At 38.4% G+C, this 12344-nt stretch overlaps 1 protein-coding gene across 1 annotated transcript in view; it reads left to right on the top strand.

Annotated features, from left to right (window-relative positions):
• The window catches only part of TRIM24 (tripartite motif containing 24), a 55533-nt gene that overhangs the window by 33646 nt on the left and 9543 nt on the right, over positions 1-12344 (top strand). Inside the window, exons 5-13 of the mRNA XM_002191458.7 lie at positions 636-752; positions 1771-1885; positions 2503-2649; positions 5262-5379; positions 6680-6945; positions 7572-7736; positions 9336-9515; positions 10844-10979; positions 12023-12095. Of these exons, the coding sequence (XP_002191494.5) occupies positions 636-752; positions 1771-1885; positions 2503-2649; positions 5262-5379; positions 6680-6945; positions 7572-7736; positions 9336-9515; positions 10844-10979; positions 12023-12095 (1317 nt within the window). The remainder of the gene's footprint in view (positions 1-635; positions 753-1770; positions 1886-2502; positions 2650-5261; positions 5380-6679; positions 6946-7571; positions 7737-9335; positions 9516-10843; positions 10980-12022; positions 12096-12344) is intronic.

Here is a 12344-nt window from a genome sequence, read left to right as displayed (position 1 = left end):
ACAGATGCACTCTGGTTAAATATCAATATACTTGCTGTACCTGATGCAACACCCAAAGAGCTTGCTTGCCTGACTAAGTGAACATCAGTAGGTGGAGAAGTGTTGGCCACTGTTGCTCCTTGAAACAAGCTAAACATTGTTCTTGCAGAGTTGCAGTCTTCCTCTTTTATTCTCCTTTTCTTAGGATTTATATTCCTGTTATAATGTGCTACCTCTTTTTTTTCCTCAGATTGCTAAAGATTTTGGTTCCTTGATTTAAATGTTGCCAACTTCTACCAACTCAGCAATCTCTTCTATTTCTGCATCCTTGTCCTACATTAAGTAATAGCTTACCTGAATTTTCACATTCAAAGTGATGACTACCTCAGAACATTAATTTTTCTTTTGCTAAAATCAGGCTATTTTGTGTTTATGAAACAGTAAATTCTTACCCCAGTATGACAGGAAATAGACTATAAAATTAAATATACTATAAACAAAATATACAAGCATTTGTTTCCATGATGAGAATTAAATTTTGGATTTGAGCAGCCCCTTTCTTCAATTAAAGAAGTATTATTTTGTAAGTCACTCTGCTTTTTAGCAAGTATATAACACATTTTACATGTGTAAATCCTCACTGCTTTTTACTACAGGTACCAGTTTATAGAAGAAGCTTTTCAGAACCAGAAAGTTATCATTGAGACACTAATCACCAAATTGATGGAGAAGACTAAGTACATAAAATATACAGGGAAACAGATCCATAACAGGTTTGTATAAGATTATGAGGTTAAAATGGGCAGAAGGCAACTTTACATATACTGTAGTTTCTTGAAATGTTTAAATTAGTGTATTTGCTATCTCCCTCCTTTTATGCTTCCAGAAAGAGGAATTCTAAAGTTCACTGTAGTGACTGTTTTCAGTATGCTTGGCTGTGTTAGGTAATTCTTCTGCTCAGCCTGTGGACTTAATGGGCAGCAGTTGCTTGGGTGAAACAAAACAACTTATGCAATAAAGACTGTAGAAGACAGTCTTAAGTGCTTTCCCACCATCAGCAGATTAATTTTCTTAGTGTAGATCCCTCTTAGAAAGTGAAAGGTTATGACTGATGTTTTCATAATGTTTGTGACACATATTTGAAGATTTATATAGTACTTTTATGCTTGGGGCTCTATTCACTGGGTACTACAAACCTAGGAGAAAAATAAATCTGTAAAATGCAATCTGCAGTAAGCCTTTGTGGCTGCTCCTTCAGCAGAGTTCAGGGGCAGCAGTACCCAGGGAGATTGAGCACAGCTGGGGATGCCAAGGATGATTTGAGCTCTTCCTTCATCTCTTTAGTAGAGGTTTCCCCAATAAAACATTAAGCTTTGCTGTTATGACCTTGTGCACTATTGTTGAAACAGCTAAATCAGTGCCATTCTACCTTAGATGGAAATTAGACTTAAGCAGTTTTGATTGGCATGGATCATTCCAGAAAAGTGCCATTACTCTGAAAATTGACTATTTCAATTACAGTGAGCGTTTAATTTTTATCAGTGACAGATGTCAGAGTTATGGCATTAGAGTTTGCCACCAGTTAATTAATTTTCTCTCAGGTCACTCTTACTTGCTCTATTTCTCCCAGTAATTTTCCTGGCTATAAGTATCTGATGATACATGTATTAATTGGTGCATATGACCAAGAAGTATTGTAGTCTAAGCAACAGGTTTTTTTTTTTTTAAATACTGTTTAGTGGATGAGTTTATGAACTAAAGAACATTATTTTCTATACTGTCTACTTACAGAATTCTTGAAGTGAATCAGAATCAAAAGCAGGTGGAACAGGATATTAAAGTTGCCATATTTACACTGATGGTAGAAATAAATAAAAAGGGAAAAGCTCTGCTGCATCAGTTGGAGGTAATTTCATTTCTATCATAAGAAAAAATTCAGTCCTAATTTTTTTTTTAATTTTTTTTTTCACATTACAGTAAATTTCTAGCATAAGTCCCCTGTGCATGTCCTAGCATGATTCCAAAGTGGAGAGTTGTCCTATACAAGCTACTTGAGCAAGTGGGATTTTTGGTGGAGAAAAATTTGGTTTTTGAGGGGTGGCCAGTTTCTTTCTCCATGCTTTTGCAATTCATAATTGCAAAAGCATGCATGAAAAGTGTTCTATCAGATTTCTTCATAAATTCAGTAATCCAGTAGCAAATCATAGAGAATTGTCTAGAATGGGTACCTGGAAAAATATTATCTCCAATTGTGTTTTAAAAAGAGAGTGTGTGTGTGTGTGTAGAGGGGCACACACATACATAGATATAAATATATGTAAAAATGTGTCCTTAGCACAGAAGGTCCTGATCTCTTGAGTAAATGTGTACTGACTTTTCTATTTGATGGCTACATCAGAGGGCAGGAGTTCTTTTAGAGGAGCTAAGTGAAACCACTTGATAATTGTGAATTACCAGTATGAAAGTTAATGCCTTTTAACTATAAATTGACCCTTTTGACTTGAACTGCTTTTCTACTTGCAGACTCTGGCAAAAGAGCATAGGATGAAACTTCTGCAGCAACAACAGGAAGTGGCAGGTCTCTCTAAACAGCTGGAACATGTCATGAATTTTTCCAAATGGGCAGTTTCCAGTGGGAGCAGCACAGCACTGCTGTACAGTAAACGTTTGGTAAGGTTAGGAAGACAGCTCTCTCCATTCTCCTAGAGTTAAGTTAGGTATGCATGCACATGCTTGTCTGGAGTACTAGGGTATTAGAATGTTTAATGATTTTCTACTAATTGGAATATTTATATATAGTTTTCATGGTTTTCTCTTAAACATAAATACAGAATGTTTCTATTAATTTAGCTCTCTGGTCATGGTTCTTTCCCGTTACAATGCCATAGAACTATTTATATATGCAGAAGTAGAAACAACTCCTTTTCTTTGGGTTGAAAGCCATGAAGTCACAAAACATTGGGAAAAAATGTTGTGTGTACTACCTCATCATTGTGCTTCTTTACGATATTCACTACAGCATCTGAGTTCATGAAAAACACTATTTGTATATCGTAGTGTCTGGTATCTAGCATTTTAATGTAAATACTATTGTATGTCTTTGTTCTGTCAGGTTCATCTCCCACTAAAAGACTTTCAAATTTGATAAAAATTAAACTAAGGTTTTTGTTTGTCCATACAAACAATTACAAAGCTAAATATTTCATTGCTGTAATGACCCTTAAGATCTGAGTGCATGTTGGCTCACTAAGCTGAATGCTCACGATGGACAGAAATCCTAGAAAATTTGAAAGGAAAAAAAAAAACAGCCCAAAAGCTTACCTTGATTTTTCCAAAGGTTACTAGACTGTACTTGCCTGATAGCAGAAACCTGGGGCAATGTGAGGAAAGATAAAGATGGTAGATGCTTTTCCCCCCCAGTTCCTATAAACTGGTTCACAAAGTTGTTTTTCTTAATTTTTTTTTATTGGTTAATTGGTTAGTTGAGAACCTACCAGGGTGTTTGGTGGGGTTTGTTTGTTTGGATTTGGATTTGCTGTTGGTTTTTGGTGGTGGGTTGTTTTCTTTTTTTGGATACCCATTATTGATACTGCAGGCTATAGTGGAAATATTACTTGTTTTTATCAACTTCAAGTAGTTAAATTCATTTGATCTGCCTTATACTGCCTCAGCTAGTCGTACTTTTTAAAATTGAATAGAGAAAAAGGACATCAAACTGAGTCATTTTGTTTATAATTGCTTAGTGTTGCCATCAAGACTGTGCTACATGAGTAAGAAAACAAGTTGTGTTTCAGGCACGTTAATCATATAAACATTAGGCAGCTGAAAGAAAGGAGCATCTAGCCCAGAAGGCCTCAGTAAATGAAAAGTATTTTTCAAAAGAACAGATTGAGCTTTAGAAAGTTGGTGCTGCCTGGGAGTTGAGTAGATAACCCATCTGTGGGCATTTGGAAAGATCTATTTCCAAGGCGTTTTGTGTAGAAGAGCTGTGAAACTTCTGCTCCAGCACATCCAGGAGAGAGGAAGGAATGCCCATCAGAATTAAAGGCAGCACTGGAGCTCGGGGGCTGTGCTCTCAGGCTGCACTTTTCACTGTTACTAACAGGGTGAGCAGTCAGGAATTTATCCACAACACGTATGTGTGCACAATAGTAGGAAAATACTGGAGCAAACTCTGACAGGAACTGTGTGTGACCAGTAATGGTAACAGGACAAAAGCCTAGAATTTCTGTAGGGTCATCTACTTGATTCTGGTAACGTACACAAAAGTCCTAAGGAAATCTCTATCCAAAATAATAATAATGCACTTATAATTTTTCCATGGTAATTTAAAAATCTTGTTTTTCTGAGTATGGTCTTGAACTGACCTGCCTATAATTGAAAGAAAAAAAACTTGTATAATTTTAAACAGTTAAGATGATTTTGCCAAGTATATCTCTTTTCCAGGAAATAATCTATCACTCAAGAAAAACAAGGGTTGAACTCTCCAAGTTGTTTGGTTTGTTTTTTTCAGAATCTGCTGTGTGTGGTTCTAAAATTAGTGCCTGTTTTATTTTGGTATATCAGTCCCTGACATTTCTAGTGAAACAACTGCAAGACAACATTTTCTTTCTAGGAACTAGATAAATTGTGAGCATTTGGTAGAATATTCTCTTGTGTAATCACAGTCCAGTTCTGTGGAACCAAGGCATTTGGAAAAATCTGAAAACATCTGTGAATCTGATTTTTCAAAGACTGTTTATAAAAATCTGTTCTTTGGCTGTCTGAAGGAAACTTAAATTTAGTACAAAAGAAAATTCCCTGTGATCATACTTGTTGCCAAACGAATGGCATACTTTGAAAGAAAAATGAATGGGCTAAAATAGATTCGTGGGGGGAAAAAAATCAGTGGTTATGTAAATCTGAACTTCACTTGCAAGTAGCTAGAGTCATTGAATATAATGGCCAAGTTTTTAGAGGGATATATATTTCTACAAGGAAGAATTGTTCTTTTTGTTTAGGCTGTAGTTAACTTCTTTTTAAAACTACTTTAGGAATAAGGGAAGGATGTTAAAAATACCTCTTTATTTGTAGCTTGAACAAGTTTCTCTGTCTTTAACCTCAATTCTCTAGGGACTTGTTCAGGGGGGATTTTGTTAATGGGTTTTTTTGATTGGTTGCTTTGTTTGGTGTGTGTGGGAGTGTGGGGGGGTGTATTTTTTGATTTTTTGTGCTGTTCAGATACATGGCTCTGGCCCCAGAGGGAAAAAAAACACCAAACCTTGTTTTTGTTCTTGTTCTAGATTACATATCGACTACGGTATCTCCTCCGAGCCAGGTGTGATCCTTCCCCAGTGACTAACAACACCATCCAGTTCCACTGTGATCCTAGCTTCTGGGCTCAGAATATTTTCAATCTAGGTATGATACATTTTTATTGGTGCTTTGGTGTCTTGATCCTATTTTGAAAGCAGCTTTCTTTTTGTGATGATAGCCTCTGCCCTATTCATTCCTTCATTAACTCTGTTAAATGTATTTCCCTAACCATGAAAAACATTCAAAGTGCATTGCATGGAGAAAAGTATTATTTATGAATACTATGATAAAGTATTTACAAACTTACCTTGTTTGAAAGGTATATGTGATGGTGAAAATAGCAGCTTTCAGTTTTCTGGTCAGTACTTCTAACTTCTGGCTTCTGAAACAAGGAACACAGTTTTTAACCCTATCTCACATCCAAAGAAAGGGTTCCTGCTGTCAACCAGCACTCCCAGGTCCTTTCCCATGGGACAGCTTTCAGCCATGATGATAAGCACCCTAAGGACTCAACAGCTTAGCAGGAGGACTTGAAGGTTTCAGAGGTATTTCAGGATTTTGACTGTAGTTGTGTTTCCTTTCTCTCTCCACTGTTATCTTGGTGGGAATTTTTGTTTTTCTGTTGTGTGCAGAAGACTTAGTGAGATACCTGTGGGACATTTTCTGCCCTTCATCAGAAAGTGCTCTCTCAGTGTACACTGCCCTTCATCAGAAAGTGCTCTCTCAGTGTACAGAGGTGCAAATGTGTGATTCTCTACCATGTCAGAGGCAGAAAGTGTTATGGCAGTTCTTCAAGGCAAACAAGCTCCTTTTCCCAGACATGAGGACATTGGATGGTAGCGAGGAAATTCTCCCAGTTCCTTCTTTATAAATAATTTTCTTAGAGACAGGAATAGAAAGTGAAACATGTTTCCAGAAACCAGCTGTCAGGTTGTGTGGTGATAACTCTGAACTGCTGCTCAGCTGAGATGTTTGTAATGAGCTGACTTTTTCCTGTGTTTGGTGGGCTCTTTTTCTTGTGTATGTTTATTTAATGAACTTCTGAAATATGGTCCCTTACATTGTGAAAAATGCTACAATAGAAATGGCACTTGTATAGACCAGCACTGGGGTTCCTGTAACAGTTTATGTGATAGATAAAACCAAATCATGTTTATTTATCTAGTTTCATAAATCATAGCCTTCAGGCCATTTTGTTTATGATCGGATGTGTTCAGTTTCTGTAGATAAGCTAGATACAAGAACCATTGAAGAAAAAATAAAGTCTGAATAAACAAACAAGTTACTTTAGAAATGGTTTTTGAGTTCTAGTCAGACCACATATCACTGACAGTGTGATGGCATTTCTGCTAACTGCCATACTTCAGTATTGATTTTATTTTTTTATTTATTTTGGTTAAAATAGGTTCTTTGGTAATTGAAGATAAGGAAACTCCACCACATATGCCCAAGAGCCCTGTGATGGAAGCAAACTTACAGTCAGCAGGCAGCTTACCTCCCAACCAGCTCTCCAAGTTCCCCACACAGATCAGCTTAGCTCAGCTCCGCCTCCAGCACATGCAGCAGCAGGTCCTGGCTCAGAGGCAGCAAGCTCAGCGCAGAGCAGGACCAGTAGTTCTTCCAAGCCCAAGAATGCCAGGAGCCATGCAACAACCTCCTGCTTCTCATCAGGTAAGTTAGGACTGTTAGCAGAGTTTGTTCTTTTCATGGCAATGAAGGAAAAAGTAAAGTAAGATAGGAAAAAAAGGAAAGCATTTAAACCTAGATCCATAACTTCAGATATCTTCACCTTCAGCACGTAGCTATGGAGATGGTTTAGAGGGCATTTTCTTTACTGAGAAATGAGTGGTCATTTTAAACTTGCCTTGCAAAATGCATGGTAGCACCCAGCCTCTATTTATTCTTAAAAAAAATAAAATCTTGTTGTATCCAGCCATATACAATGTTTAGCAACATTTTTGTGTTTTTGTCAAGTGATCAAAAAGTTGATGTCATTAATTTTTTTTGCTATGTCTATTTTGCATAACACCCAATGATTCTCTCATGTATCTTTCAAAGGTGGAAACACTCACTGGCTCTTGTTATGTCTCTTCATAAAATAATTCAAAACCATCTACTAGGTTTTAACATTGAAATTCAATGCTTTTGATCATTCAGATAAATGGTGTAGTACTATTTATTTACATATAATTTATGAGGAGTTTCAGAACTTTTAAAGGACCATTTAGTAAAAAATGCGTGGAATATAGAACAGATTTCAGCTAACTTGCAGAACTGTTTTTATTGTTTTGATGCAGGCACCTCCGCGCTTGATTCATTTTCAGAATCATAATCCCAAGCCCAATGGTTCAGCTCTTCCTGCACAACAGATGAGATATCCCCAAAATCAGAACCTACCAAGGCCAGCAGTGAAACCCAACCCATTGCAAATGGCATTCTTGGCACAGCAAGCTATAAAACAGGTAGAGTGTCTTTCCCTTTTCACTCTCCATTTAGAAATTAAACATCAAATGTGCCTTATATAATCTTCTATACTATACTTCTAGAGGGCTTTTCAATTAAAACAGAGATTACATTATTTTTCTATGACAATATACCCATAGTTTTTTAAATGAGATAACTGTCAAGTTGCTTTCATTTTGACAGTTCTAAGCAGCTGAAGCATTAGGGAGGTGAGCCGCTGTGTGTGCTGTGCAGGTGTTTCATTCTCTTACTTGCTGTTGCTGTGGTTTCTGACCATTTATGCAAAACTTAGCATGGCCATGGTCTGCACACTGCAGTCAGTGAGTAGACAAATCAGAAAATCCCAGTTTATCTTGATGATAGTGACTTCACCAGGAACCAGGTAGAACCTTGACTAAAAAGCTGGAGCTGCCATGGTTCCACAGAGTATGGTAAGTCTGAACTCTTACAGGTGAGGGGAGAAAAAGAGTGTCCACATTTGTTGGACCTATGCTGATTGATGAGATCAATCAGTCTCATTGATCATTGAGACTGATCAATGCCCAGCTGATCAGCAGCTGAACTGGGGCAGAAGCAAACACCTTGTGTGTGTTCTTGGTGTGTAGGAAGGCTCATATTATTACCACATGAGTTGCTGGCTGCAGGTAAGCAGGAAAGAATCAAATCTGTGACCCAAAAAGTGGTCTAATACCAGTTATGTTTGCAATGCTTATGATGTCAGAGAACTAAATCAGCTAAATGGAAGAAAGCTGAACAATGTCTAAGAGAACTTGTGAGAATAAAAAGTAAGTAACTTCTATTCTGTGCCTCTGAAGACCGGCCTGTTTACAACCCTTTCTTTCAAGATATCTCATTATTCAGTAATGTCTTTCTGAAACTAGAGGCCAGTAAATAGAATGACTGACTAAAAAGGAATTCAGCAGAGTCAGATTTTGCCTGCAGTTGCCAGGAAATTCCATTAAAGTCATTGAAAACTGCATACATCTAAATGAGAAAGAAATTTGGTCTTGAAATGTGACTGTGCACTTCATATCATGGTGTTGAATGTATATGGGGATGGAGATCCAGTCAGCATTTCAAATTCTTAATTATTTTGTGTTGTTAAGGGAACATCAAAGACTTCAAGGCATGCAGGTTTATTTGGTAAAGCACTGGAGCAGTTGTGCATTGAGCCTATTATCTATAATGCTTTTATTTAGCAAAAACTGTTACTTTTCTTCCACAGCACTGTCAATGAAGCATGAAATATTAATATATACTTAACACTGAGGTATAGCTTTGAATTTAAGAATTTGAATTAATTTCTTCTATTCATAGTTTTCAACTACTTATCATCTTCCGTTGTCTTGTGAGATTGTTTCTTCAAATGAGAACTTGAGAGTAAATCAGGAACTTTTGTGTTTGAAGTCAGCTTCCTGAACTAAGAATAAATCAGGAAATTTTGTGTTTGACTTCAGCTTTCTGAACTAAGAATAAATCAGGAAATTTTGTGTTTGAATTCAGCTTTCTGAACTAAGCTGCTGCTTTTATTGGTATATTCAGTAGATGTGACCTGTTGCAAAATAAAAAAAATGCTGAATTTTGTCTCTTCTTTTTAGTGGCAGATCAGTAGTGGACAAGCTTCATCCACCCCTTCAACTGCAAGCAGCACAACATCGACTCCATCCAGCCCCACAGTCACCAGTGCTGCTGGGTGTGATGGGAAGAATTACGGTCCCCCTGTGATAGATTTGAGTTCCCCAGTGGGTAGCTCCTACTGTCTGCCAGCTCTCCCTGATGTGAGTGTGACACAGAGGCAATGTTTTACAGATTCTATTTTGAAGTCTTAACCTTTGCGAGAAATAGAAATCTTTTAGACTGAAATTCTGTTTGTCAGAATGAGACAATTCTAGGAAATAAACAATGCAGAGTTGCCTGCACGTTGCTGGAAATACTCAGAACCATTCTGGGGGACAGCTGTTAGGACAACTAAGAACAGTAGTATTACAAGTTATAATTTTAATTGGACATGTTTATTTATATGCTGCATATTTTTCTGCAGCCCTCATAATGATCTTTACAAAAGTGTGTTAGCTTAGCTTTCGTTTACCAGTGTCTATAGATAGCAGTGGTTTGCTGATGCAATTTCTGGTAGATTTTTAACATTTTTAAAATCTATTTTTAACTTATTGAAAGAGCTATCTTGGGTAGGTGTTATTGGTCAGCATACTGGATATATTCCTTACATCTTTTCCTTTTGGTACTTCTTTTCTTCATATATTCTCTAACATGCCTGTGAGCTGGTGATAGAGCATAGTAAGATCATAATTTCTTAACCTAATAAGCTTCTCTTTTATAGCATCTTCTGAATGGTACATGTTTGCTAGAGGTCCATGTTGGAGTTACTGAGGTGTAGGTGATTTTTTTACCCCTCATAACTGCCTAACATATTGGAAGAAACCAAACATTTCAAAAAGTCAGTCTTCCCTTTCAAACCAGAACGTGTCATTTTTATGGAAAGTTAGATTGCTGCCCTGGGAGCCCCTGGAATACAGTTCAGTCATCTGGTCTGAGCCATGGTGGAAAGAACAAGTGTTGGTTTGCTGTTTCCATTTTGAGTCAATATGCATGGCTCCTGTCCAGAGGGTATGTGAGACAGATGGGATTGACTGTCCTTTGAGTTCCTTCCAGTCCTGTTCAACACCCATGGATTAAGGGGTAGTTTGTGTATAGGATATTGTCTTTTTGAGAGTATTTATTGTGAGTAAGTCTAAAGAAGGTGTGGAGATAAACTTACTTCAATGTGTGAAAGCTTGATTTAAGCCAGTGTTTGATTTAAGCCTTCTCTGTAGCCTGTGGAGAAAAATTGGCACTTACAGAATTATCTGTTCTTAAAATGGAGCCCAGTCTTGATTTGGCTATTTCATTTTCTTTTTAGGGAAAGCTAGAATATATGTTTTAAAGTAACCATCTCACTTTTGGATGGGTAGACTTTGGTGAAATTCATTTTCACTTTCAAAATAACAGCATGGCATAGGCTTTTTGGTTTTGTTTGGGTTTTGTTGTTTTGGAGGGGATTTTTCCCTTCTCAACACTAACTGCTTCCCTTTGCTTCCCCACCTTTTAGATTGATTGTTCAGGAAACATCACACTGGATAGTGCTGTAAGGAAGGATGGCACTGCAGAGCAGAATCAGCCAAAACCCCCTTCAAACAGGACTGTGCAGTCACCAAATTCCTCAGTACCATCACCAGGCCTCTCAGGTAATTGAATGTGGTGCAATTGAAAAATCAAATGTGGCAGTGTTAACACTGACATCAGAATTAACTCTGTTTTGTATTAAACATGAGAAATGAGAAAGTGAATGCAAAGTTGTAGAAACCTGAGCAGGAGGTAGAGTTGAGATAATATTTTAGCATTGTGATCAAAAGTCAAGCATCCAGATCTTAAAAACAGGGAGGAGAAAAAAAGGGTAGCTTTTAGCAAATTGGACAGAAATCCATAGGAAAGTGACACTTTCAGGTGTACAGCAGACTAAAACCTAGCAGCTGTGGTAAGAGACGAGTATTTGAGAAAGTGAGACAGCATGTAACAGCAGACTGGAAGTGGTGCCTTGGGTGGCACCACTGAGTGCAGCACTGACACAGGATGACCAGAGAAGTTCCTGTGATGGGACCTGCAGGATCCAGGGGATTCCTGTCACCGTGCTGGTGGCTCACCATGCTGGTGGCAGCTGTTCCTCACTCCCATTTTCTGACCTGAGCTGTGGGAAGGCTGTGTGAATGGGAATTCCCAGGGAGCACTCGTGCCATGCAGCGGTCCCACATTCCTGCAGGATAGCAGGGACAGCGGGCAGAGCACTCACAGGCAGCACTGACCCCACTCAGGCCCCTCAGGGCTGCTGCTCAGCAATCTCCTTCACAAAGCTTTCACCTCTCTAGGCCCCAGACCTTTGGTCTCTCTCATCTGCCCCCCAGACTTCTTCCTGCTCGCCAGTTCTGAGTTTCCTGGCAGTTCTCCTGAGAGATCTGCTTGAATTTAATAAGACAAAACCGCCTGCAGTGACCAGGTGGAGAGGTCAGCCAGGCAAGGTGCTCACCCATCAGCCTGCTTGCGTGTCACGGGCCCTTTCTTAGTCCTCTTTCCCTCTGTTAGCTCATGCCTCTCATCCTTTCATGAAAATGTATTACATTAGATATTTCGCGCTGCAGGGGAAATTTTACCCAAAACTCCTGTACTTCTCAGAGTCGTATCTCAGACTTACCACAGGCCTGTGTTCTGTTCTGATCTGATCCTTCTCTCCTAGGAGGAATCAGTGTGACAAACGTACACCCTCCAATTCGTTCACCCAGTGCCTCCAGTGTTGGGAGCAGAGAGAGGTAAGGAAAGAGTGAGAGAGAAGAAAATGTAACTTCCACCTCCACAGAACATGCCTCAGTATCTTCTCTCTTTAATGCATAAAGATGTCGATTTGTCTCACCTTCCCTGTTAACAGGTCAGGCCTGATGGTTGTTAAGCACTCTTTGCATTCTAAAAGCAGTAATTTAATTTGTAATGTAGTAATGGAACAGCTAAAGATCTATTGACTCTGTAAATGATGGCTAGGTTGGTGTTATTAAAAGAATACC

This window comes from Taeniopygia guttata, chromosome 1A (genome assembly GCF_048771995.1).
Source record: "Taeniopygia guttata chromosome 1A, bTaeGut7.mat, whole genome shotgun sequence".
Classification (NCBI taxonomy): domain Eukaryota; kingdom Metazoa; phylum Chordata; class Aves; order Passeriformes; family Estrildidae; genus Taeniopygia; species Taeniopygia guttata.
Note: the sequence above shows the minus strand (reverse complement) of the source record. Positions and strands in the feature narration are given on the sequence as shown.